Source organism: Oncorhynchus keta, chromosome 18 (genome assembly GCF_023373465.1).
Source record: "Oncorhynchus keta strain PuntledgeMale-10-30-2019 chromosome 18, Oket_V2, whole genome shotgun sequence".
Lineage (NCBI taxonomy): Eukaryota > Metazoa > Chordata > Actinopteri > Salmoniformes > Salmonidae > Oncorhynchus > Oncorhynchus keta.
Window position 1 is genome coordinate 49,184,414 of NC_068438.1, and position 27,938 is coordinate 49,212,351.

General features: G+C 50.1%; 1 protein-coding gene across 1 annotated transcript in view; it reads left to right on the forward strand.

Moving 5' to 3' along the window:
* Positions 1-27,249, forward strand: part of LOC118381030 (rho guanine nucleotide exchange factor TIAM1-like) — a 267,860-nt gene extending 240,611 nt beyond the window's left edge. The window contains 11 exon segments of the mRNA XM_052468677.1: positions 1,494-1,602; positions 14,525-14,704; positions 16,255-16,373; positions 19,428-19,536; positions 20,799-20,857; positions 22,033-22,207; positions 22,619-22,684; positions 23,046-23,078; positions 23,599-23,686; positions 23,972-24,144; positions 25,148-27,249. Of these exon segments, the coding sequence (XP_052324637.1) occupies positions 1,494-1,602; positions 14,525-14,704; positions 16,255-16,373; positions 19,428-19,536; positions 20,799-20,857; positions 22,033-22,207; positions 22,619-22,684; positions 23,046-23,078; positions 23,599-23,686; positions 23,972-24,144; positions 25,148-25,737 (1,701 nt within the window). The 3' untranslated portion in view covers positions 25,738-27,249.
* Positions 27,250-27,938: the final 689 nt, after the last annotated feature.

The following is a 27,938-nucleotide window of genomic DNA, read 5'->3' on the forward strand; positions in this document are numbered from 1 at the left end:
CTCGAACGACAAAATAACAGCCTGCCAAAAAAGCGACAAAAGAACACCCTGCCTCGAACTACAAAATAACAGCCTGCCTCGAACTACAAAATAACAGCCTGCCTCGAACGACAAAATAACAGCCTGCCTCGAACGTCAAAATAACAGCCTGCCTCGAACGACAAAATAACAGCCTGCCTCGAACGACAAAATAACAGCCTGCCTCGAACCAAAGAACACCCTTCCTCGATCAACAAAAGAACAGCCTGCCTCGATCGACAAAATAACATCCTGCCTCGAACGACAAAATAACAGCCTGCCTCGAACGACAAAATAACAGCCTGCCTCGATCGACAAAATAACAGCCTGCCTCGATCGACAAAATAGCAGCCTGCCTCGATCGACAAAATAACAGCCTGCCTTGAACGAGAAAATAACAGCCTGCCTCGAACGACAAAATAACATCCTGCCTCGATCGACAAAATAACAGCCTGCCTCGAACGACAAAATAACAGCCTGCCTTGAACGACAAAATAACATCCTGCCTCGATCGACAAAATAACAGCCTGCCTCGATCGACAAAATAACAGCCTGCCTTGAACGACAAAATAACAGCCTACCTCGAACGACAAAAGAACAGCCTGCCTCGAACAACAAAATAACAGCCTGCCTCGAACGACAAAATAACAGCCTGTCTCGAATGACAAAATAACAGCCTGCCTCGAACGACAAAATAACAGCCTGCTTCGAACGACAAAATAACAGCCTGCCTTGAATGAGAAAATAACAGCCTGCCTCGAACGACAAAATAACATCCTGCCTCAAACGACAAAATAACAGCCTGCCTCGATCGACAAAAGAACAGCCTGCCTCGAACGACAAAATAACATCCTGCCTCGATCAACAAAATAACAGCCTGCCTCGAACGACAAAATAACAGCCTGCCTTGAAGGACAAAATAACATCCTGCCTCGATCGACAAAATAACAGCCTGCCTCGAACGACAAAATAACAGCCTGCCTCAAACAGCAAAATAACAGCCTGCCTCGAACGACAAAATAACAGCCTGCCTCGAGTGAAAGAGGGCTCTTCCTGGAACAACAAAATAACATGCTTCCTTAAATTAAATAAGGCTCTGCTTGGATCCAAAAAACAGCCTGGCTGGAACGAGTGTCAAACCCACATCTGGCATTGTAACTGTCCGGCCGCTACCAAAACACATTGTATAACCACGACTCTCTCCTCTCCTCCGCTACCAAAACACATTGTATAACCACGACTCTCTCCTCTCCTCCGCTACCAAAACACATTGTATAACCACGACTCTCTCCTCTCCTCCGCTACCAAAACACATTGTATAACCACGACTCTCTCCTCTCCTCCACTACCAAAACACATTGTATAACCACGACTCTCTCCTCCGCTACCAAAACACATTGTATAACCACGACTCTCTCCTCTCCTCCGCTACCAAAACACATTGTATAACCACGACTCTCTCCTCTCCTTGTCAGAAAATCCTCTTCTCTCTAGGAGGTTCCTTCCTGTACTATGCAGATCGGTTTAAGATCTACAGTGCGTTCTGCGCCAGCCACACCAAAGTCCCCAAGGTGCTCGTGAAAGGTGAGTTAAACACAGTTAGTGTGTGTGTATCCGTGGTTGTGTGTGTGCGTGCGTGGTTGTGTGGTTGTGTGTGTGCGTGCGTGGTTGTGTGTGTGTGTGCGTGGTTGTGTGTGTGTGTGTGTGCGTGTGTGTGCGTGGTTGTGTGTGTGCCTGCGTGGTTGTGTGTGTGTGTGCGTGCGTGGTTGTGTGTGCGTGCGTGGTTGTGTGTGCGTGCGTGGTTGTGTGTGCGTGTGCGTGCGTGGTTGTGTGTGCGTGCGTGGTTGTGTGTGCGTGCGTGGTTGTGTGTGCGTGCGTGGTTGTGTGTGTGTGCGTGGTTGTGTGTGTGTGCGTGGTTGTGTGTGTGTGCGTGGTTGTGTGTGTGTGTGCGTGGTTGTGTGTGTGTGCGTGGTTGTGTGTGCGTGGTTGTGCGTGGTTGTGTGTGTGTGCGTGGTTGTGTGTGCGTGCGTGGTTGTGTGTGCGTGCGTGGTTGTGTGTGCGTGCGTGGTTGTGTGTGCGTGCGTGGTTGTGTGTGTGCGTGGTTGTGTGTGTGCGTGCGTGGTTGTGTGTGTGCGTGCGTGGTTGTGTGTGTGCGTGTGTGGTTGTGTGTGTGTGCGTGGTTGTGTGTGTGTGTGTGCGTGGGTGTGTGTGTGTGTGTGCGTGGTTGTGTGTGTGTGTGTGTGTGGTTGTGTGTGTGTGTGTGTGCGTGGTTGTGTGTGTGCGTGCGTGGTTGTGTGTGTGCGTGCGTGGTTGTGTGTGTGTGCGTGGTTGTGTGTGTGTTTGTGTGTGTGTGCGTGGTTGTGTGTGTGCGTGCGTGGTTGTGTGTGTGCGTGCGTGGTTGTGTGTGTGTGCGTGGTTGTGTGTGTTTTGTGTGTGTGTGTGTGCGTGGTTGTGTGTGTGCGTGCGTGGTTGTGTGTGTGCGTGCGTGGTTGTGTGTGTGTGCGTGGTTGTGTGTGTGTGTGTGTGCGTGGTTGTGTGTGTGTGTGTGCGTGGTTGTGTGTGTGTTTGTGTGTGTGTGTGTGCGTGGTTGTGTGTGCGTGCGTGGTTGTGTGTGCGTGCGTGGTTGTGTGTGTGCGTGCGTGGTTGTGTGTGTGCGTGCGTGGTGTGTGTGTGCGTGTGTGGTTGTGTGTGTGTGCGTGGTTGTGTGTGTGTGTGTGTGCGTGGTTGTGTGTGTGTGTGTGCGTGGTTGTGTGTGTGTGTGTGCGTGGTTGTGTGTGTGTGTGTGTGCGTGGTTGTGTGTGTGCGTGCGTGGTTGTGTGTGTGCGTGCGTGGTTGTGTGTGTGTGCGTGGTTGTGTGTGTGTTTGTGTGTGTGTGTGTGCGTGGTTGTGTGTGTGTGTGCGTGTTTGTGTGTGTGTGTGCGTGGTTGTGTGTGTGTGGTGGTGTGTGTGTGTGTGTGTGTGCGTGGTTGTGTGTGTGTGTGTGTGTGGTTGTGTGTGTGTGTGTGTGTGGTTGTGTGTGTGTGTGCGTGGTTGTGTGTGTGTGTGCGTGGTTGTGTGTGTGTGTGTGGTTGTGTGTGTGTGTGTGTGTGTGTGTGTGCGTGGTTGTGTGTGTGCGTGCGTGGTTGTGTGTGTGCGTGCGTGGTTGTGTGTGTGCGTGCGTGGTTGTGTGTGTGTGCGTGGTTGTGTGTGTGTGTGTGTGTGCGTGGGTGTGTGTGTGTGTGTGTGTGCGTGGTTGTGTGTGTGTGTGTGTGTGTGTGTGTGTGTGCGTGGTTGTGTGTGTGCGTGCGTGGTTGTGTGTGCGTGCGTGGTTGTGTGTGCGTGCGTGGTTGTGTGTGCGTGCGTGGTTGTGTGTGCGTGCGTGGTTGTGTGTGTGCGTGCGTGGTTGTGTGTGTGCGTGTGTGGTTGTGTGTGTGTGCGTGGTTGTGTGTGTGTGTGTGCGTGGTTGTGTGTGTGTGTGTGCGTGGTTGTGTGTGTGTGCGTGCGTGGTTGTGTGTGTGTGTGTATGTGTGTGTGTGTGTGTCCAAGGTGCTCATAAAGGGTTAATAAACCTGAAGCGTTCCTCCCTGACTCCACCGAACCGACTTCCTCCACCTTGCTCTGATCTATAGTAGTACCACTATATAGGGAATAGGGCTCTGGTCTATAGTAGTACCACTATATAGGGAATAGGGCTCTGGTCTAAAGTAGTGCACTATATAGGGAATAGGGCTCTGGTCTATAGTAGTACCACTATATAGGGAATAGGGCTCTGGTCTAAAGTAGTACCACTATATAGGGAATAGGGCTCTGGTCTAAAGTAGTACCACTATATAGGGAATAGGGCTCTGGTCTAAAGTAGTACCACTATATAGGGAATAGGGCTCTGGTCTAAAGTAGTGTACTATATAGGGAATAGGGCTCTGGTCTAAAGTAGTACCACTATATAGGGAATAGGGCTCTGGTCTAAAGTAGTGTACTATATAGGGAATAGGGCTCTGGTCTAAAGTAGTACCACTATATAGGGAATAGGGCTCTGGTCTAAAGTAGTGCACTATATAGGGAATAGGGCTCTGGTCTAAAGTAGTGCACTATATAGGGAATAGGGCTCTGGTCTAAAGTAGTGCACTATATAGGGAATAGGGCTCTGGTCTAAAGTAGTGTACTATATAGGGAATAGGGCTCTGGTCTAAAGTAGTACCACTATATAGGGAATAGGGCTCTGGTCTAAAGTAGTGCACTATATAGGGAATAGGGCTCTGGTCTAAAGTAGTGCACTATATAGGGAATAGGGCTCTGGTCTAAAGTAGTGCACTATATAGGGAATAGGGCTCTGGTCTAAAGTAGTGTACTATATAGGGAATAGGGCTCTGGTCTAAAGTAGTGCACTATATAGGGAATAGGGCTCTGGTCTAAAGTAGTGTACTATATAGGGAATAGGGCTCTGGTCTAAAGTAGTGCACTATATAGGGAATAGGGCTCTGGTCTAAAGTAGTGCACTGCAGCCGAGGTGAGTAAGACATTTAAACGTGTTAACCCTCGCAAGGCTGCAGGCCCAGACGGCATCCCCAGCCGCGCCCTCAGAGCATGCGCAGACCAGCTGGCCGGTGTGTTTACGGACATATTCAATCAATCCCTATACCAGTCTGCTGTTCCCACATGCTTCAAGAGGGCCACCATTGTTCCTGTTCCCAAGAAAGCTAAGGTAACTGAGCTAAACGACTACCGCCCGTAGCACTCACTTCCGTCATCATGAAGTGCTTTGAGAGACTAGTCAAGGACCATATCACCTCCACCCTACCTGACACCCTAGACCCACTCCAATTTGCTTACCGCCCAAATAGGTCCACAGACGATGCAATCTCAACCACACTGCACACTGCCCTAACCCACCTGGACAAGAGGAATACCTATGTGAGAATGCTGTTCATCGACTACAGCTCGGCATTCAACACCATAGTACCCTCCAAGCTCGTCATCAAGCTCGAGACCCTGGGTCTCGACCCCGCCCTGTGCAACTGGGTACTGGACTTCCTGACGGGCCGCCCCCAGGTGGTGAGGGTAGGCAACAACATCTCCTCCCCGCTGATCCTCAACACGGGGGCCCCACAAGGGTGCGTTCTGAGCCCTCTCCTGTACTCCCTGTTCACCCACGACTGCGTGGCCACGCACGCCTCCAACTCAATCATCAAGTTTGCGGACGACACAACAGTGGTAGGCTTGATTACCAACAACGACGAGACGGCCTACAGGGAGGAGGTGAGGGCCCTCGGAGTGTGGTGTCAGGAAAATAACCTCACACTCAACGTCAACAAAACTAAGGAGATGATTGTGGACTTCAGGAAACAGCAGAGGGAACACCCCCTATCCACATCGATGGAACAGTAGTGGAGAGGGTAGCTAGTTTTAAGTTCCTCGGCGTACACATCACAGACAAACTGAATTGGTCCACTCACACTGACAGCGTCGTGAAGAAGGCGCAGCAGCGCCTATTCAACCTCAGGAGGCTGAAGAAATTCGGCTTGTCACCAAAAGCACTCACAAACTTCTACAGATGCACAATCGAGAGCATCCTGGCGGGCTGTATCACCGCCTGGTACGGCAACTGCTCCGCCCTCAACCGTAAGGCTCTCCAGAGGGTAGTGAGGACTGCACAACGCATCACCGGGGCAAACTACCTGCCCTCCAGGACACCTACACCACCCGTTGTTACAGGAAGGCCATAAAGATCATCAAGGACATCAACCACCCGAACCACTGCCTGTTCACCCCGCTATCATCCAGAAGGCGAGGTCAGTACAGGTGCATCAAAGCTGGGACCGAGAGACTGAAAAACAGCTTCTATCTCAAGGCCATCAGACTGTTAAACAGCCACCACTAACAGTGTGAGTGGCTGCTGCCAACACACTGTCATTGACACTGACCCAACTCCAGCCATTTTAATAATGGGAATTGATGGGAATTATGTAAATATATCACTAGCCACTTTAAACAATGCTACCTTATATAATGTTACTTACCCTACATTATTCATCTCATATGCATATGTATATACTGTACTCTACATCATCGACTGCATCCTTATGTAACACATGTATCACTAGCCACTTTAACTATGCCACTTTGTTTACTTTGTCTACACACTCATCTCATATGTATATACTGTACTCGATACCATCTACTGTATGCTGCTCTGTACCATCACTCATTCATATATCCTTATGTACATATTCCTTATCCCCTTACACTGTGTATAAGACAGTAGTTTTGGAATTGTTAGTTAGATTACTTGTTGGTTATCACTGCATTGTCGGAACTAGAAGCACAAGCATTTCGCTACACTCGCATTTAACATCTGCTAACCATGTGTATGTGACAAATAAAATTTGATTTGATTTGATTTGATTTGAAAAAATATAGGGAATAGGGCTCTGGTCTAAAGTAGTACCACTATATAGGGAATAGGGCTCTGGTCTAAAGTAGTGCACTATATAGGGAATAGGGCTCTGGTCTAAAGTAGTGCACTATATAGGGAATAGGGCTCTGGTCTAAAGTAGTGTACTATATAGGGAATAGGGCTCTGGTCTAAAGTAGTGTACTATATAGGGAATAGGGCTCTGGTCTAAAGTAGTGCACTATATAGGGAATAGGGCTCTGGTCTAAAGTAGTGCACTATATAGGGAATAGGGCTCTGGTCTAAAGTAGTGTACTATATAGGGAATAGGGCTCTGGTCTAAAGTAGTGCACTATATAGGGAATAGGGCTCTGGTCTAAAGTAGTGTACTATATAGGGAATAGGGCTCTGGTCTAAAGTAGTGCACTATATAGGGAATAGGGCTCTGGTCTAAAGTAGTGTACTATATAGGGAATAGGGCTCTGGTCTAAAGTAGTGTACTATATAGGGAATAGGGCTCTGGTCTAAAGTAGTGTACTATATAGGGAATAGGGCTCTGGTCTAAAGTAGTGTACTATATAGGGAATAGGGCTCTGGTCTAAAGTAGTGCACTATATAGGGAATAGGGCTCTGGTCTAAAGTAGTGTACTATATAGGGAATAGGGCTCTGGTCTAAAGTAGTGTACTATATAGGGAATAGGGCTCTGGTCTAAAGTAGTGTACTATATAGGGAATAGGGCTCTGGTCTAAAGTAGTGTACTATATAGGGAATAGGGCTCTGGTCTAAAGTAGTGTACTATATAGGGAATAGGGCTCTGGTCTAAAGTAGTGCACTATATAGGGAATAGGGCTCTGGTCTAAAGTAGTGTACTATATAGGGAATAGGGCTCTGGTCTAAAGTAGTGTACTATATAGGGAATAGGGCTCTGGTCTAAAGTAGTGTACTATATAGGGAATAGGGCTCTGGTCTAAAGTAGTGTACTATATAGGGAATAGGGCTCTGGTCTAAAGTAGTGTACTATATAGGGAATAGGGCTCTGGTCTAAAGTAGTGCACTATATAGGGAATAGGGCTCTGGTCTAAAGTAGTGTACTATATAGGGAATAGGGCTCTGGTCTAAAGTAGTGTACTATATAGGGAATAGGGCTCTGGTCTAAAGTAGTGTACTATATAGGGAATAGGGCTCTGGTCTAAAGTAGTGTACTATATAGGGAATAGGGCTCTGGTCTAAAGTAGTGTACTATATAGGGAATAGGGCTCTGGTCTAAAGTAGTGTACTATATAGGGAATAGGGCTCTGGTCTAAAGTAGTGTACTATATAGGGAATAGGGCTCTGGTCTAAAGTAGTGTACTATATAGGGAATAGGGCTCTGGTCTAAAGTAGTGTACTATATAGGGAATAGGGCTCTGGTCTAAAGTAGTGCACTATATAGGGAATAGGGCTCTGGTCTAAAGTAGTGTACTATATAGGGAATAGGGCTCTGGTCTAAAGTAGTGTACTATATAGGGAATAGGGCTCTGGTCTAAAGTAGTGCACTATATAGGGAATAGGGCTCTGGTCTAAAGTAGTGCACTATATAGGGAATAGTGCTCTGGTCTAAAGTAGTGCACTATATAGGGAATAGGACTCAGGTCTAAAGTAGTGCACTATATAGGAATAGTCTCAGGTCTAAAGTAGTGCACTATATAGGGAATAGTGCTCTGGTCTAAAGTAGTGCACTATATAGGGAATAGGGCTCTGGTCTAAAGTAGTGTACTATATAGGGAATAGGGCTCTGGTCTAAAGTAGTGCACTATATAGGGAATAGGGTTCTGGTCTAAAGTAGTGCACTATATAGGGAATAGTGCTCTGGTCTAAAGTAGTGCACTATATAGGGAATAGGACTCAGGTCTAAAGTAGTGCACTATATAGGAATAGTCTCAGGTCTAAAGTAGTGCACTATATAGGGAATAGTGCTCTGGTCTAAAGTAGTGCACTATATAGGGAATAGGACTCAGGTCTAAAGTAGTGCACTATATAGGGAATAGTGCTCTGGTCTAAAGTAGTGCACTATATAGGGAATAGGGTGCCATTTACATTTACATTACATTTAAGTCATTTAGCAGACTCTCTTATCCAGAGCGACTTACAAATTGGTGCATACACCTTATGACATCCAGTGGAACAGCCACTTTACAATAGTGCATCTAAATCTTTTTAGGGGGGTGAGAAGGATTACTTACCCTATCCTAGGTATTCCTTGAAGAGGTGGGGTTTCAGGTGTCTCCGGAAGGTGGTGATTGACTCCGCTGTCCTGGCGTCGTGAGGGAGTTTGTTCCACCATTGGGGGCCAGAGCAGCGAACAGTTTTGACTGGGCTGAGCGGGAACTGTACTTCCTCAGTGGTAGGGAGGCGAGCAGGCCAGAGGTGGATGAACGCAGTGCCCTTGTTTGGGTGTAGGGCCTGATCAGAGCCTGGAGGTACTGAGGTGCCGTTCCCCTCACAGCTCCGTAGGCAAGCACCATGGTCTTGTAGCGGATGCGAGCTTCAACTGGAAGCCAGTGGAGAGAGCGGAGGAGCGGGGTGACGTGAGAGAACTTGGGAAGGTTGAACACCAGACGGGCTGCGGCGTTCTGGATGAGTTGTAGGGGTTTAATGGCACAGGCAGGGAGCCCAGCCAACAGCGAGTTGCAGTAATCAAGACGGGAGATGACAAGTGCCTGGATTAGGACCTGCGCCGCTTCCTGTGTGAGGCAGGGTCATTTGGGACTCTAAGGACAGTGTTTCTCAAACTGTGGGCTTAGGACCCCCTGGGGGCCTTAGTGAGCTTTAAGGGGTCCCCGAATGACCTCTTCATAGTTATAGCAGGTCTGTCAGGACAGTGTCGAATGACCTCTTCGAGACTGGAGATGGGGAGACCTCTTTGAGACTGGAGGGTGGGGAGACCTCTTCGAGACTGGAGGGTGGGGAGACCTCTTCGAGACTGGAGGGTTGGGAGACCTCTTCGAGACTGGAGGGTGGGGAGACCTCTTCGAGACTGGAGGGTGGGGAGACCTCTTCGAGACTGGAGGGTGGGGAGACCTCTTCGAGACTGGAGGGTGGGGAGACCTCTTCGAGACTGGAGGGTGGGGGGGCCGAAACTAGACCGAGGCCTTAATTCGGTCTCGCCCCCCCCCGTTTTGGTCTTGATTCGTTCTACCCCCCGCTGGTCTTGGTCTTGATCCCCCCCACCCCCTCTGGTCTTGATTCCCCCACCCCCTCTGGTCTTGATCCCCCCCCACCCCCTCTGGTATTGATCCCCCCCACCCCCTCTGGTCTTGATTCTTGTTTCCCCCCCACCCCCTCTGGTCTTGATTCTTGTTTCCCCCCACCCCCTCTGGTCTTGATTCCCCCACCCCCTCTGGTCTTGTTTCCCCCCACCCCCACCTCTGGTCTTGATTCTTGTTCCCCCCACCCCCCTCTGGTCTTGTTTCCCCCACCCCCTCTGGTCTTGTTTCCCCCCCCACCCCCACCTCTGGTCTTGATTCCCCCCACCCCCTCTGGTCTTGTTTCCCCCCACCCCCACCTCTGGTGTTGATTCCCCCCACCCCCCCTCTGGTCTTGTTTCCCCCCACCCCCCTCTGGTCTTGTTTCCCCCCCCACCCCCTCTGGTCTTGTTTCCCCCCCCCCCCCCTCTGGTCTTGTTTCCCCCCACCCCCCTCTGGTCTTGTTTCCCCCCCACCCCACCTCCGGTCTTGATCCCCCCACCCCCTCCGGTCTTGATCCCCCCCCCCTCCCCCCCCACCCCCCCTCTGGTCTTGTTTCCCCCCCACCCCCCTCTGGTCTTGATTCCCCCCCACCCCCTCCGGTCTTGATCCCCCGCCACCCCCTCTGGTCTTGTTTCCCCCCACCCCCACCTCTGGTCTTGATTCTTGTTTCCCCCCACCCCTCCTCCGGTCTTGATCCCCCCCACCCCTCCTCCGGTCTTGATCCCCCCACCCCCTCTGGTCTTGATCCCCCCACCCCCATCTGGTCTTGATTCCCCCACCCCCATCTGGTCTTGATTCCCCCACCCCCATCTGGTCTTGATTCCCCCACCCCCCTCTGGTCTTGATTCCCCCCACCCCCTCTGGTCTTGTTTCCCCCACCCCCTCTGGTCTTGTTTCCCCCCACCCCTCCTCCGGTCTTGATCCCCCCACCCCCCTCTGGTCTTGATTCCCCCCCACCCCCCTCTGGTCTTGTTTCCCCCCCACCCCCACCTCTGGTCTTGATTCTTGTTTCCCCCCACCCCTCCTCCGGTCTTGATTCCCCCACCCCCCTCTGGTCTTGTTTCCCCCCACCCCCCTCTGGTCTTGTTTCCCACCCCCACCTCTGGTCTTGATTCTTGTTTCCCCCCACCCCCCTCTGGTCTTGATTCCCCCACCCCCCATCTGGTCTTGTTTCCCCCACCCCCTCTGGTCTTGTTTCCCCCCACCCCTCCTCTGGTCTTGTTTCCCCCCACCCCTCCTCCGGTCTTGATCCACCCCCTCTGGTCTTGATTCCCCCACCCCCCATCTGGTCTTGATTCCCCCCCACCCCCATCTGGTCTTGATTCCCCCACCCCCCCTCTGGTCTTGTTTCCCCCACCCCCTCTGGTCTTGTTTCCCCCCACCCCTCCTCCGGTCTTGATCCCCCCACCCCCCTCTGGTCTTGATTCCCCCCACCCCCTCTGGTCTTGTTTCCCCCACCCCCTCTGGTCTTGTTTCCCCCCACCCCCACCTCTGGTCTTGATTCTTGTTTCCCCCCACCCCTCCTCCGGTCTTGATTCCCCCACCCCCATCTGGTCTTAATTCCCCCACCCCCTCTGGTCTTGTTTCCCCCCACCCCCACCTCCGGTCTTGATTCTTGTTTCCCCCCACCCCCTCCGGTCTTGATCCCCCCACCCCCCTGGTCTTGATTCCCCCACCCCCATCTGGTCTTGATTCCCCCCACCCCCATCTGGTCTTGATTCCCCCCACCCCCCTCTGGTCTTGTTTCCCCCACCCCCATCTGGTCTTTTCCCCCCCACCCCCACCTCTGGTCTTGATTCTTGTTTCCCCCCCCCTCTGGTCTTGATCCCCCCACCCCCTCCGGTCTTGATCCCCCCCCCCCTCCACCCCCTCTGGTCTTGATCCCCCCACCCCCTCTGGTCTTGTTTCCCCCCACCCCCCTCTGGTCTTGTTTCCCCCCACCCCCACCTCTGGTCTTGATTCTTGTTTCCCCCACCCCCTCCGGTCTTGATCCCCCCCCCCCTGGTCTTGATTCCCCCACCCCCATCTGGTCTTGATTCCCCCCACCCCCATCTGGTCTTGATTCCCCCACCCCCTCTGGTCTTGTTTCCCCCACCCCCATCTGGTCTTGTTTCCCCCCCCCCCCATCTGGTCTTTTCCCCCCCCACCCCCACCTCTGGTCTTGATTCTTGTTTCCCCCCACCCCCTCTGGTCTTGATCCCCCCACCCCCTCCGGTCTTGATCCCCCTCCACCCCCCTCTGGTCTTGATCCCCCCACCCCCCTCTGGTCTTGTTTCCCCCCACCCCCTCTGGTCTTGTTTCCCCCCACCCCCCTCTGGTCTTGATTCCCCCCACCCCCCTCTGGTCTTGTTTCCCCCCCACCCCCACCTCTGGTCTTGATTCTTGTTTCCCCCCACCCCTCCTCCGGTCTTGATTCCCCCACCCCCTCTGGTCTTGTTTCCCACCCCCACCTCTGGTCTTGATTCTTGTTTCCCCCCACCCCCTCTGGTCTTGATTCCCCCCACCCCCATCTGGTCTTGTTTCCCCCCACCCCCTCTGGTCTTGTTTCCCCCACCCCTCCTCTGGTCTTGTTTCCCCCACCCCTCCTCCGGTCTTGATCCACCCCCTCTGGTCTTGATTCCCCCCACCCCCATCTGGTCTTGATTCCCCCCACCCCCATCTGGTCTTGATTCCCCCCACCCCCCTCTGGTCTTGTTTCCCCCACCCCCTCTGGTCTTGTTTCCCCCCACCCCTCCGGTCCCCCCTCCCCCTCTGGTCTTGATCCCCCCACCCCCTCTGGTCTTGATTCCCCCACCCCCTCTGGTCTTGTTTCCCCCACCCCCTCTGGTCTTGTTTCCCCCCCCCACCCCTCCTCCGGTCTTGATTCCCCCCACCCCCATCTGGTCTTAATTCCCCCCACCCCCTCTGGTCTTGTTTCCCCCCACCCCCACCTCCGGTCTTGATTCTTGTTTCCCCCCACCCCCCTCCGGTCTTGATCCCCCCACCCCCTGGTCTTGATTCCCCCACCCCCATCTGGTCTTGATTCCCCCACCCCCATCTGGTCTTGATTCCCCCACCCCCTCTGGTCTTGTTTCCCCCACCCCCATCTGGTCTTTTCCCCCCACCCCCACCTCTGGTCTTGATTCTTGTTTCCCCCCACCCCCTCTGGTCTTGATCCCCCACCCCCTCCGGTCTTGATCCCCCTCCACCCCCCTCTGGTCTTGATCCCCCCACCCCCTCTGGTCTTGTTTCCCCCCACCCCCTCTGGTCTTGTTTCCCCCCCCCACCCCCACCTCTGGTCTTGATTCTTGTTTCCCCCCCCACCCCCTCCGGTCTTGATCCCCCCACCCCCCTGGTCTTGATTCCCCCACCCCCATCTGGTCTTGATTCCCCCACCCCCATCTGGTCTTGATTCCCCCACCCCCTCTGGTCTTGTTTCCCCCCACCCCCATCTGGTCTTGTTTCCCCCACCCCCATCTGGTCTTTTCCCCCCCACCCCCACCTCTGGTCTTGATTCTTGTTTCCCCCCCACCCCCCTCTGGTCTTGATCCCCCCACCCCCTCCGGTCTTGATCCCCCCTCCACCCCCTCTGGTCTTGATCCCCCCACCCCCTCTGGTCTTGTTTCCCCCCACCCCCTCTGGTCTTGTTTCCCCCCCCCCCCCTCTGGTCTTGATTCCCCCCCACCCCCCTCTGGTCTTGTTTCCCCCCACCCCCTTTGGTCTTGTTTCCCCCACCCCCTCTGGTCTTGTTTCCCCCCACCCCCCTCTGGTCTTGTTTCCCCCCACCCCCTCTGGTCTTGTTTCCCCCCACCCCCTCTGGTCTTGATCCCCCCCCCCCCTCTGGTCTTGTTTCCCCCCCCCCCTCTGGTCTTGATTCCCCCCCACCCCCTCTGGTCTTGATTCCCCCCCCCCCCTCTGGTCTTGTTTCCCCCACCCCCTCTCTGGTCTTGTTTCCCCCCCACCCCCTCTGGTCTTGTTTCCCCCCCACCCCCTCTGGTCTTGATTCCCCCCCACCCCCTCTGGTCTTGATTCCCCCCACCCCCTCTGGTCTTGATTCCCCCCACCCCCCTCTGGTCTTGTTTCCCCCCCCCCCACCTCTGGTCTTGATTCTTGTTTCCCCCCACCCCCTCTGGTCTTGATTCGGTCTCTCCCTCCTCCGGTCTTGATTCCCCCCCCCCCCTCTGGTCTTGATTCCCCCCACCCCCTCTGGTCTTGATTTCCCCCCACCCCCTCTGGTCTTGTTTACCCCCACCCCCTCTGGTCTTGTTTCCCCCCACCCCCACCACTGGTCTTGATTCTTGTTTCCCCCCACCCCCTCTGGTCTTGATTCCCCCCACCCCCCTCTGGTCTTGATTCCCCCCACCCACCCTCTGGTCTTGATTCCCCCACCCCCCTCTGGTCTTGATCCCCCCACTCACCCTCTGGTCTTGATTCCCACCCCCCTCTGGTCTTGATTCCCCCCCACCCCCTCTGGTCTTGATCCCCCCACTCACCCTCTGGTCTTGATTCCCACCCCCTCTGGTCTTGATCCCCCCTCTGGTCTTGATCCCCCCCACCCCCTCTGGAAAAACCTGCAGACACAAGGTCCTCCATGGAATGAGCGGCAGGGAAGCCTAGTGGTTAGAGCGTTGGACTAGTAACCGGAAGGTTGCAAGTTCAAACCCCTGAACTGACAAGGTACAAATCTGTCGTTCTGCCCCCTGAACAGGCAGTTAACCCACTAAATAAGAATTTGTTCTTTAACTGACTTGCCTAGTTAAATAAAGGTAACATAAAAATGAGTTTGACGCCCCTGACGCAAGAGCATGGTAGCAGCAAACATTCAGGGGGACTTCTCTAAGTCGGATGTTATTTAATTATCCAGCTCCTCTGAAACACTTGGAGGTTGTGTGTGTAAAACCTTCTCCTCCTCTCTCATTGCACATCCAGCTAAGACCGATGCAGACTTCAAGGCGTTTCTGGAAGAGAGGAACCCGAAACAGCAACACTCCTCAACCCTGGAGTCCTACCTGATCAAACCCATCCAGAGAGTTCTGAAGTACCCACTACTACTGAGAGAGCTGTACTCACTGACGGACCCGGACAGTGAGGAACACTATCACCTGAATGGTAAGGAGGGAGGGAGGAGGGAGGGTGGGTGGTTTGGTTGGTAATGGGGGGGGAGAGGGTGGTTGGGTGGGTAATGGGAGGGTGGGTGGTCTGGTTGGTAATGGGGGAGGGTGGTTGGGTTGGTAATGGGGGGAGGATGGTTGGGTTGGTAATGGGGGTGGGTGGTTGGGTTGGTAATGGGTGGGAGGGTGGTTGGGTTGGTAATGGGGGAGGGTGGTTGGGTTGGTAATGGGGGAGGGTGAGAGGGTGGTTGGGTGGGTAATGGGAGGGTGGGTGGTTTGGTGGGTAATGGGGGGAGGGTGGTAATGGGGGAGGGGTGGTTGGGTTGGTAATGGGTGGGAGGGTGGTTGGGTTGGTAATGGGGGAGGGGTGGTAATGGGGGAGGGTGGTTGGGTTGGTAATGGGTGGGAGGGTGGTTGGGTTGGTAATGGGTGGGAGGGTGGTTGGGTTGGTAATGGGGAGGGTGGTTGGGTTGGTAATGGGGGGGGGTGAGAGGGTGGTTGGGTGGGTAATGGGAGGGTGGGTGGTTTGGTTGGTAATGGGGGGAGGATGGTTGGGTTGGTAATGGGGGAGGGTGGTTGGGTTGGTAATGGGTGGGAGGGTGGTTGGGTTGGTAATGGGTGGGAGGGTGGTTGGGTTGGTAATGGGGGAGGGTGGTTGGGTTGGTAATGGGGGAGGGTGAGAGGGTGGTTGGGTGGGTAATGGGAGGGTGGGTGGTTTGGTTGGTAATGGGGGAGGGTGGTTGGGTTGGTAATGGGGGGGTGGTTGGATTGGTAATGGGGGAGGGTGGTTGGGTTGGTAATGGGGGAGGGTGGTTGGGTTGGTAACGGGGGGAGGGTGGTAATGGGGGAGGGTGGTTGGGTTGGTAATGGGTGGGAGGGTGGTTGGGTTGGTAATGGGGGAGGGTGGTTGGGTTGGTAATGGGGGGTGGTTGGGTTGGTAATGGGTGGGAGGGTGGTAATGGGGGGAGGGTGGTTGGGTTGGTAATGGGGAGGGGTGGTAATGGGGGGAGGGTGGTTGGGTTGGTAATGGGGGGGGGGGTGGTAATGGGGGAGGGTGGTTGGGTAGGTAATGGGGGGGTGGTTGTGTTGGTAATGGGGGGAGGGTGGTTGGGTTGGTAATGGGTGTTTGGGTTGGTAATGGGGGAGGGTGGTTGGGTTGGTAATGGGGGAGGGTGGTTGGGTTGGTAATGGGGGAGGGTGGTTGGGTAGATGGATGGGTGGGTCATGTGAGAGAGCATTACCATAAGGTCAGCATTTATTTCCATGTTTTATTTAACTAGGCTAGCGTGTGTGTGTGTGTGTGTGTGTGTGTGTGTGTGTGTGTGTGTGTGTGTGTGTGTGTGTGTGTGTGTGTGTGTGTGTGTGTGTGTGTGTGTGTGTGTGTGTGTGTGTGTGTGTGTGTGTGTGTGTCCTTATTTCATCAATGGCGAAATGGGTGTACTGCACACTACTACTTGGCAACATTAAGATGAATGCATGTAGTCATTGAGTCATTTCCTCTAGTAGATTATACTAACAGCGCTTCTCTTTTCTCTCCTTCCTGTCCAGTCGCTATGAAGGCCATGAACAAGGTGGCCAGTCACATCAATGAGATGCAGAAGATCCACGAGGAGTTTGGGTTGGTGTTTGACCAGCTCATAGCGGAGCAGAGTGGAGACAAGAAAGAGGTACGGTGGTGGTGTAAGGAGAGGTACGGTGGTGGTGGTGGTGTAAGGAGAGGTACGGTGGTGGTGGTGTAAGGAGAGGTACGGTGGTGGTGGTGTAAGGAGAGGTACGGTGGTGGTGGTGTAAGGAGAGGTACGGTGGTGGTGGTGTAAGGAGAGGTACGGTGGTGGTGGTGTAAGGAGAGGTACGGTGGTGGTGGTGTAAGGAGAGGTACGGTGGTGGTGGTGTAAGGAGGCGGTGGTGGTGGTGTAAGGAGAGTACGGTGGTGGTGGTGTAAGGAGGAGAAGGAGAGGTACGGTGGTGGTGGTGTAAGGAGAGGTGGTGGTGGTGGTGTAAGGAAGGAGGTAGGTGGTGGTGGTGTAAGGTGGTGGTGGTGGTGTAAGGGAGGTACGGTGGTGGTGGTGTAGGAGGTACGGTGGTGGTGGTGTGGTGAGAGGTACGGTGGTGGTGGTGGTGGTGTGGGGAGAGGTACGGTGGTGGTGGTGTAAGGAGAGGTACGGTGGTGGTGGTGTAAGGAGAGGTGGGTGGTGGTGGTGTAAGGAGAGGTACGGTGGTGGTGGTGTAAGGAGAGGTATGGTGGTGGTGGTGTAAGGAGAGGTACGGTGGTGGTGGTGTAAGGAGAGGTACGGTGGTGGTGGTGTAAGGAGAGGTACGGTGGTGGTGGTGTAAGGAGAGGTACGGTGGTGGTGGTGTAAGGAGGTACGGTGGTGGTGGTGTACGGTGGTGGTGTTGTAAGGAGAGGTGTGGTGGTGTAAGGAGAGGTACGGTGGTGGTGGTGTTGTAAGGAGAGGTACGGTGGTGGTGGTGTTGTAAGGAGAGGTACGGTGGTGGTGGTGTAAGGAGAGGTACGGTGGTGGTGTTGTAAGGAGAGGTACGGTGGTGGTGGTGTAAGGAGAGGTACGGTGGTGGTGGTGTAAGGAGAGGTACGGTGGTGGTGGTGTAAGGAGAGGTACGGTGGTGGTGGTGGTGTAAGGAGAGGTACGGTGGTGGTGTTGTAAGGAGAGGTACGGTGGTGGTGGTGGTGTAAGGAGAGGTACGGTGGTGGTGTTGTAAGGAGAGGTACGGTGGTGGTGGTGTAAGGAGAGGTACGGTGGTGGTGGTGTTGTAAGGAGAGGTACGGTGGTGGTGGTGTTGTAAGGAGAGGTACGGTGGTGGTGGTGTAAGGAGAGGTACGGTGGTGGTGTTGTAAGGAGAGGTACGGTGGTGGTGGTGTAAGGAGAGGTACGGTGGTGGTGGTGTTGTAAGGAGAGGTACGGTGGTGGTGGTGTAAGTCTCCTAATGTTCTCCAGGTGTGTCTGTGGGATCAGTCAGTGTCAGCAGCTGTTTGCCTCAAATTACACCCGTAGCTCTGACATATAGCAGGTCTATAGTAGTGCACTATATAGGGAATAGGGCTCTGGTCCAAAGTAGTGTACTATATAGGGAATAGGGCTCTGATCTATAGTAGTACCACTATATAGGGAATAGGGCTCTGGTCTATAGTAGTACCACTATATAGGGAATAGGGCTCTGGTCTATAGTAGTACCACTATATAGGGAATAGGGCTCTGATCTATAGTAGTACCACTATATAGGGAATAGGGCTCTGATCTATAGTAGTACCACTATATAGGGAATAGGGCTCTGGTCTATAGTAGTACCACTATATAGGTAATAGGGCTCTGGTCTATAGTACTACCACTATATAGGGAATAGGGCTCTGGTCTAAAGTAGTGCACTATATGGGGAATAGGGCTCTGGTCTATTGTAGTGCACTATATAGGGAATAGGGTGTCATTTGAGACGTTCTCGGAGTATGCTGAGGGATGGCATTGCTGTTACATTGGTGTGTTGATAATGTAACATTGGTGTGTTGATAATAGGGAATAGGGCTCTGATCTATAGTAGTACCACTATATAGGGAATAGGGCCCTGGTCTAAAGTAGTACCACTATATAGGGAATAGGGCTCTGGTCTATAGTAGTACCACTATATATGGAATAGGGCTCTGGTCTATAGTAGTACCACTATATAGGGAATAGGGCTCTGGTCTATAGTAGTACCACTATATTGGGAATAGGGTTCTGGTCTATAGTAGTACCACTATATAGGGAATAGGGCTCTGGTCTAAAGTAGTACCACTATATAGGGAATAGGGCTCTGATCTATAGTAGTACCACTATATAGGGAATAGGGCTCTGATCTATAGTAGTACCACTATATAGGGAATAGGGCTCTGGTCTATAGTACTACCACTATATAGGCCCTATATCATGGTTGTGTTGTAACATGGTTGTGTTGTAACATGGTTGTGTTGTGACATGGTTGTGTTGTAACATGGTTGTGTTGTAACGTGGTTGTGTTGTAACATGGTTGTGTTGTGACATGGTTGTGTTGTAACATGGTTGTGTTGTAACATGGTTGTGTTGTGACATGGTTGTGTTGTATCATGGTTGTGTTGTAACATGGTTGTGTTGTAACATGGTTGTGTTGTAACATGGTTGTGTTGTAACATGGTTGTGTTGTAACATGGTTGGGTTGTATCATGGTTGTGTTGTAACATGGTTGTGTTGTGACATGGTTGTGTTGTGACATGGTTGTGTTGTAACATGGTTGTGTTGTAACATGGTTGTGTTGTAACATGGTTGTGTTGTATCATGGTTGTGTTGTAACATGGTTGTGTTGTATCATGGTTGTGTTGTATCATGGTTGGGTTGTAACATGGTTGGGTTGTAACATGGTTGTGTTGTATCATGGTTGTGTTGTAACATGGTTGGGTTGTAACATGGTTGTGTTGTATCATGGTTGTGTTGTATCATGGTTGGGTTGTAACATGGTTGGGTTGTAACATGGTTGTGTTGTATCATGGTTGTGTTGTAACATGGTTGTGTTGTAACATGGTTGTGTTGTATCATGGTTGTGTTGTGTGTTGATAATGTAACATTGGTGTGTTGATAATGTAACATTGCTGTAATATGGTTGTGTTGTATCATGGTTGTGTTGTATCATGGTTGTGTTGTATCATGGTTGTGTTGTATCATGGTTGTGTTGTAACATGGTTGTGTTGTGTGTTGTAGGTTGCTGATCTGTCGATGGGGGACTTGCTGCTCCACACCAGTGTAGCCTGGATCAACCCTCCCTCCTCCCTGGGCAAATGGAAGAAAGAACCCCAACTGGCTGCATTCAGTACGTTAAGGACAACACCTTGTGTGCATCCCAATACCTAATGGCCTACTCAGAACCATGCAGCTAATGGGGTTCTAGAACAGGATGAATCCACTCAGAACCATGCAGCTAATGGGGTTCTAGAACAGGATGAATCCACTCAGAACCATGCAGCTAATGGGGTTCTAGAACAGGATGAATCCACTCAGAACCATGCAGCTAATGGGGTTCTAGAACAGGATGAATCCACTCAGAACCATGCAGCTAATGGGGTTCTAGAACAGGATGAATCCACTCAGAACCATGCAGCTAATGGGGTTCTAGAACAGGATGAATCCACTCAGAACCATGCAGCTAATAGGGTTTTAGTTCTAGAGCAGGATGAATCCACTCGGAACCATGCAGCTAATGGGGTTTTAGTTCTAGAGCAGGATGAATCCACTCAGAACCATGCAGCTAATGGGGTTCTAGTTCTAGAACAGGATGAATCCACTCAGAACCATGCAGCGAATGGGATTTTAGTTCTAGAGCAGGATGAATCCACTCAGAACCATGCAGCTAATGGGGTTTTATTTCTAGAACAGGATGAATCAACTCAGAACCATGCAGCTAATGGGGTGTTAGTTCTAGAACAGGATGAATCCATTCAGAACCATGCAGCTAATGGGGTGTTAGTTCTAGAGCAGGATGAATCCACTCAAAACCATGCAGCTAATGGGGTTTTAGTTCTAGAGCAGGATGAATCCACTCAGAACCATGCAGCTAATGGGGTTCTAGTTCTAGAACAGGATGAATCCACTCAGAACCATGCAGCTAATGGGCTTTTAGTTCTAGAACAGGATGAATCCACTCAGAACCATGCAACTAATGGGGTTCTAGTTCTAGAACAGGATGAATCTTCTCAGAAACATGCAGCTGATGGGGTTCTAGTTCTAGAACAGGATGAATCCACTCAGAACCTTGCAGCTAATGGGATTCTAGTTCTAGAACAGGATGAATCTACTTGGATCCTTCTCTAGATCACTCTTAGACTGGCTGTCTGTTAGTTAAGGATACATGTACCACTCTGTCTAATGACAAACGGTGTCCCCTATTCCCTATATAGTGCACAACTTTTGACCACAGCCCATTTGGGACTGAGTGCAAACCTGATAACTCAATGATCACATAATAATATATTATGGTAACTTACTTGTGTATTTGAAAAGTATTACTCAAACAATGAAGTGGTTTTGAGAAATCAGTGTGAGAAGTCTTTCTGCTAACCATTCTTCTTCGTTCAGTCTTCAAAACAGCCGTGGTGTTTGTGTGCAAGGATGGCTCCAAGCAGAAGAAGAAAATGGTGAGTTCCATCGCTCTGAAGACATCATGTTTGGGGGCAGGTGCATGTTGGTCTGTTGGGGGGGCGTATCTAAGGTCTGTCTGTGTGTCTCTCAGGGTGGCTCCCATCGAGCATCTGTCTGTCTGTCTGGGGGGCGTATCTAAGGTCTGTCTGTCTGTCTGGGGGGCGTATCTAAGGTCTGTCTGTGTGTCTCTCAGGGTGGCTCCCATCGAGCATCTGTCTGTCTGTCTGGGGGGCGTATCTAAGGTCTGTCTGTGTGTCTCTCAGGGTGGCTCCCATCGAGCATCTGTCTGTCTGTCTGGGGGCGTATCTAAGGTCTGTCTGTGTGTCTCTCAGGGTGGCTCCCATCGAGCATCTGTCTGTCTGTCTGGGGGGCGTATCTAAGGTCTGTCTGTCTGTCTGTCTGGGGGGCATATCTAAGGTCTGTCTGTCTGTCTGTCTGGGGGGCGTATCTAAGGTCTGTCTGTCTGTCTGGGGGGCGTATCTAAGGGCTGTCTGGGGGGCGTATCTAAGGGCTGTCTGTCTGTCTGGGGGGCGTATCTAAGGGCTGTCTGGGGGCGTATCTAAGGTCTGTCTGGGGGCGTATCTAAGGTCTGTCTGGGGGGCGTATCTAAGGTCTGTCTGTCTGTCTGGGGGGCATATCTAAGGTCTGTCTGTCTGTCTGGGGGGCGTATCTAAGGTCTGTCTGTCTGGGGGGCGTATCTAAGGTCTGTCTGGGGGGCGTATCTAAGGGCTGTCTGTCTGTCTGGGGGGCGTATCTAAGGGCTGTCTGGGGGGCGTATCTAAGGTCTGTCTGGGGGGCGTATCTAAGGTCTGTCTGGGGGGCGTATCTAAGGTCTGTCTGTCTGTCTGGGGGCGTATCTAAGGTCTGTCTGTCTGTCTGGGGGGTGTATCTAAGGTCTGTCTGTCTGGGGGGCGTATCTAAGGTCTGTCTGGGGGGCGTATCTAAGGTCTGTCTGGGGGGCGTATCTAAGGGCTGTCTGTGTGTCTCTCAGGGTGGCTCCCATCGAGTGTCGTCAGTCTGTCTGGGGGGCGTATCTAAGGGCTGTCTGGGGCGTATCTGTCTGTCTGGGGGCGTATCTAAGGGCTGTCTGTGTGTCTCTCAGGGTGGCTCCCATCGTGTGTCGTCAGTCTGTCTGGGGGGCGTATCTAAGGGCTGTCTGTGTGTCTCTCAGGGTGGCTCCCATCGAGTGTCGTCAGTCTCGTCTGAAGACAAGGACCCATTCCGCTTCCGTCACATGATCTCCACAGACGCGCTCCAAGTCCGAGCCCTCAATAACCAAGGTACAGTTCAATATAGAGCCCTCAATAACCAAGGTACAGTTCAATATAGAGCCCTCAATAACCAAGGTACAGTTCAATATAGAGCCTCAATAACCAAGGTACAGTTCAATATAGAGCCCTCAATAACCAAGGTACAGTTCAATATAGAGCCCTCAATAACCAAGGTACAGTTCAATATAGAGCCTCAATAACCAAGGTACAGTTCAATATAGAGCCCTCAATAACCAAGGTACAGTTCAATATAGAGCCTCAATAACCAAGGTACAGTTCAATATAGAGCCCTCAATAACCAAGGTACAGTTCAATATAGAGCCTCAATAACCAAGGTACAGTTCAATATAGAGCCTCAATAACCAAGGTACAGTTCAATATAGAGCCTCAATAACCAAGGTACAGTTCAATATAGAGCCCAGTACAGTTCAATATAGAGCCCTCAATAACCAAGGTACAGTTCAATATAGAGCCTCAATAACCAAGGTACAGTTCAATATAGAGCCCTCAATAACCAAGGTACAGTTCAATATAGAGCCCTCAATAACCAAGGTACAGTTCAATATAGAGCCTCAATAACCAAGGTACAGTTCAATATAGAGCCCTCAATAACCAAGGTACAGTTCAATATAGAGCCCTCAATAACCAAGGTACAGTTCAATATAGAGGCCTCAATAACCAAGGTACAGTTCAATATAGAGCCCTCAATAACCAAGGTACAGTTCAATATAGAGACCTCAATAACCAAGGTACAGTTCAATATAGAGCCCTCAATAACCAAGGTACAGTTCAATATAGAGCCCTCAATAACCAAGGTACAGTTCAATATAGAGCCCTCAATAACCAAGGTACAGTTCAATATAGAGCCTCAATAACCAAGGTACAGTTCAATATAGAGCCCTCTATAACCAAGGTACAGTTCAATATAGAGGCCTCAATAACCAAGGTACAATACAGTTCAATATAGAGGCCTCAATAACCAAGGTACAGTTCAATATAGAGCCCTCAATAACCAAGGTACAGTTCAATATAGAGCCCTCAATAACCAAGGTACAGTTCAATATAGAGCCCTCAATAACCAAGGTACAGTTCAATATAGAGCCCTCAATAACCAAGGTACAGTTCAATATAGAGCCCTCAATAACCAAGGTACAGTTCAATATAGAGCCCTCAATAACCAAGGTACAGTTCAATATAGAGCCTCAATAACCAAGGTACAGTTCAATATAGAGCCCTCTATAACCAAGGGGTGTGTGTGTGTGTGTGTGTGTGTGTGTGTGTGTGTGTGTGTGTGTGTGTGTGTGTGTGTGTGTGTGTGTGTGTGTGTGTGTGTGTGTGTGTGTGTGTGTGTGTGTGTGTGTGGGGGCCTGTGTGTGGGCCTGTGTGTGTGTGTGGGGGCCTGTGTGTTTGTGTGGGCCTGTGTGTGTGTGTGGGCCTGTGTGTGTGCGTGTGTGTGTTCCGTGCAGAAGGAGAGGCCTCTGCCGTATGTGAGATCGTCCACGTCAAGTCCGAGTCAGAAGGACGGCCGGAGAGGATATTCCACCTGTGCTGCAGGTGAGCCTCCCGATCTTATTGATCAACTGATGTCTGTCAGTCCTGACTGAGGACAACAATGACAGTACGTCCCTGATTTATTTTAGAACCACCATCAATAGCTCTTAATAGTTTTCCATTTTAAATACTTGAATTGTTTTCATATTTAATTGATTCCCAAAAGCGCTGTAAGTGTGGAAGCTCCTTGATGTTGATTAATGCTGTGGATGTTGACCTATACATCTCTCAACCATCTGAGAATGTCTTAATTATCCAACCAATTAAATCCATTTCTGTCTCGTCCAGTTCTGTGGACAGTAAGAAGGACTTCCTGAAGACAGTCCACTCCATCCTGAGAGATAAACAACGACGCCAGCTGATGAAGACAGAGTCTCTACCCCCCAACCAACAGTATGTCCCCTTCGGAGGCAAACGCCTCTGTGCCCTGAAAGGAGCCAGACCTGCCATGAACAGAGCAGGTAGGTGCTGTGGAGGATGGGATGGAGGATGGAGGATGGTGGTGTGGCTAACTGCTTTAATCATCACGCTAACGTCTAGCTTTATGCTGTGTTTATATTATACCTCGTCTACCTCATCTTACCTCATCTTCTTCATCTACATCATCTACCTCATCTTACATCGTCTTACCTTGTCTACCTCATCTACCTCATCTTCTTCATCTACCTCATCTACCTCATCTTCTTCATCGTCTTACCTCGTCTACCTCATCTTACCTCATCTTACCTCATCTACCTCATCTTACCTCATCTACCTCATCTTACCTCATATACTTCATCTTACCTCATCTACTTCATCTTACCTCATCTACTTCATCTTACCTCATCTTCTTCATCTACCTCATCTTACCTCATCTACTTCATCTTACCTCATCTACCTCATATACCTCATCTACCTCATCTACTTCATCTTACCTCATCTACTTGATCTTACCTCATCTACTTCATCTTACCTCATCTTACCTCATCTACTTCATCTTACCTCATCTACCTCATCTTACCTCATCTACTTCATCTTACCTCATATACTTCATCTTACCTCATCTACCTCATCTTACCTCATATACTTCATCTTACCTCATATACTTCATCTTACCTCATCTACTTCATCTTACCTCATCTTACCTCATCTACTTCATCTTACCTCATCTACTTCATCTTACCTCATCTACCTCATCTTCTTCATCTACCTCATCTTACCTCATCTACACACACTGTACATATACATTTACACACACTGTACATACATTTTTCTATTTATCTTTTCTTTTGTGTTATTGACTGTACGTTTGTTTATGTGTAACTCTGTGTTGTTGTTTTTGTCGCACTGTTTTGCTTTATCTTGGTCCAGGTCGCAGTTGTAAATGAGAACTTGTTCTCAACTGGCCTACCTGGTTAAATAAAGGTTATATAATCAATTCATCCCAGTGAAACCATGATATATGTGTCTGTCTTCCCTCTGCAGTGTCAGACCCGGCCCGAACCTTGGGCCGGAGGAAACTGGTGAGGAACCGTTTCACTATCGACACAGACATCGTCTTCGACGGCGAGCCGGACCAAGAGTCCCCTCTGTCTCCACTGTCCCCTGAAGAGCCTGAGGGACAGGGACAAAAGGAAGGACAGGGACGGGCGGAGGTGCAGGCAGGGGATACGGACCGCTGGGTGGAGGAGCAGTTTGACCTGGAGCGCTACGAGGAGGAGCAGGAGGCGCAGGTGAAAGGAGGAGGGGACGTTAAAGAGACAGACATCCTTAGTGACGATGACGATTTCTGCCAGTCTGTCGGAGGAGCCTCCGCTGAACCTCTATCCACCACAGACCTAGAAGGGCCCTTAGGGGCCCTGTCCATGGGAGAAGAATGCAAAGAGGTGGGCCCTAAACACCTCCAGCCCCAGGGAGGCACGGGGACCACTACCCCAGGGATGAGGCTCTCACACCCGGGGAAGCAGTGTGCTCTGGTTGGGGTGAGCGTGGATGACCAGGGGTCTAAGGGGGAGGCTGAGGACATCTGGGTACGCAGGGAGGACTGTCCCTCGGACTCATCAGAGCTAGACTAGAAGAGGAGAGAGAACTCTACAGACAGTGTGCCTCAGACAGAGAGCTTTACACTTCTTTTAACCAGGTCCTATAGGGTAACTCATAGGCCCCTGGTAAAAATATTTTAAAAAGTAGTATAGGGAATAGGGTACATTTTGGGACACAGTTCATGGGCTTCAAGACAAGAGACGATCCAGTGAACTCAAGTCAATCAATCCCCATCCAACCATAATGCATGTGTATAGACATGTATGGTACGTCTACTGTGAGAGTTCTCCTCCTTGACCAATGTGGTTCAATTGTGTTGTTGTTTTTTTGTAGTGTACAGATAGACTGGTGAACTTTGAACTGAAGCCCTCCAATGGGAGCAATACTGGAATACAAGGAGAGGAGAGCGGTCTTATCCAATCAACCAATGATATAGAGACATGGAGGGCTCTTCCAATCCTGGTGACGTAGAGGCCAGGCTGTAAGAGATTGACACTGACTGTCTAATGGTACAATCGTGGACCCTGATCAATACTGTCGATTGGCATGGTTTGCACATAGGGGTAGATTCCTGGGGTTACTGTAGGTTCCTGCTTATTGTTGCCACATGGGTATTTGTTGTGAACACACGAAGCCTTGTCTGAGAGACAGAGAGACTTTGAATCATAGTAAAGAGTTGTATATTATTTAAATATCAACATAATACTCAATGGTAGAGGACAGCCTCGTCAAGTCTTTAAAGTCGCCTGTTTTCACAGTATTTTATCTACTCAGTTTCTCAATATACTTCCGTTGTTGTGTATATCATTTTGACTTCCTGTTTTGCAATTCGAAACCAGGCTCTCATTTTTTTTGTGTGTTATTAAAACATTTTTTTTCGTTCTGTGATGACATAGAATAACAGATGTTTGTTTTATTGACCTCATCTTCACTCTTCACTGAAGTTAAGGGATTTCAATTGTCTTTTTTTTATTTTATATAAAATCCTGTTTTACTTGAATTGTCATATTATTTTTGTTATTTTTTTAGTCTTTTTTTTTTTTTTTTTTTCTCCGTTACTTTCCGGTCATTTTATTGGTCTTCATGACACCCGTTCTGATTACTACACCCTGTCACCTTTTATTATTACCAACACTGTTAGTGCACGTTCTTTGTTGTGGACAACGTGCACATACATTCATTACATTCCAGTATTTTACTGTTAAGAATTTTTGTTTTAAATCTTGTTGTTTCACCAGCCAATAATGCATTTTCAAAACCATGTTTTTTCTTTTTTTAATTGGTGTTGATGATATTTTTTTGCCACAAAAAAAAAAAAAAAAAAAAAGACCTTCTTAAATACGTATAAAACTTGCTGGATGCAATCAAGATGGTGAAGATGTCTAAACTAGTGTAAAATGTTGAAAAGAAATCCTATAATATTACGAATAATACTTGTGAAACTACCCAGTGTGCTACTAAGACTACATTTGTATTACTCTGTATGTAAATATTGCAATGTGTTGATATCATATCAAATAAATTGGTTTCCTACTTATCATTTACAGCACTGTACGGTTGTTCTTCTGTCGTGGTCTGGTTCAACCTCAGCCTCTAGTGGTATCTATACGACTGTGAAAGGTTGTAGAGAACCGTTTTGTCAAGAGACAGAGCGACATTTCTGCACAATATGCCCAGACATGTCTTGGGAAGGGGGGGGGGGTTTCAAATTCGGATGAAATTTCTTCCTCGAGGGGATCTGGAAAGAGAGAGAAGATCACACTGTTTCAGAACAGCAGGTGAAAAACAGATAGTCTCCTAACGGTAAAATATGTACCTCTGAAAGTGAAACCTATATGCATTTATTTTGGAGCTGTAGAGAGATTGCCAGATTCTGAAAATACTAGATGTACAGTTTGATATGACCCCATGTATCTATCTTCTTAATGCCCAGCAGGACTTTGTTCTTGATCCTGACAGAGAAAATTTGCTTATGACTATTACATACTTTGCTAAGAAATGTATTCTTCTATTGTGGGCCTCTAATGCCCCTCCTACATTTCAAATGTGGATTGACCAGATTGTTGACTTTCTCCCTCTTGAAAAGCTCACTTATGACCTCCGCAAGAGACAGCCCAAGTTTGATAGACTCTGGTCTCCACTATTCAACTATATTTCAAATTGGACAGAGTGAACGGGGTGACTAGGGAAATGTGCAGATACATGTTGTGTAAGGTGCTGTAAAGCCTAAAAA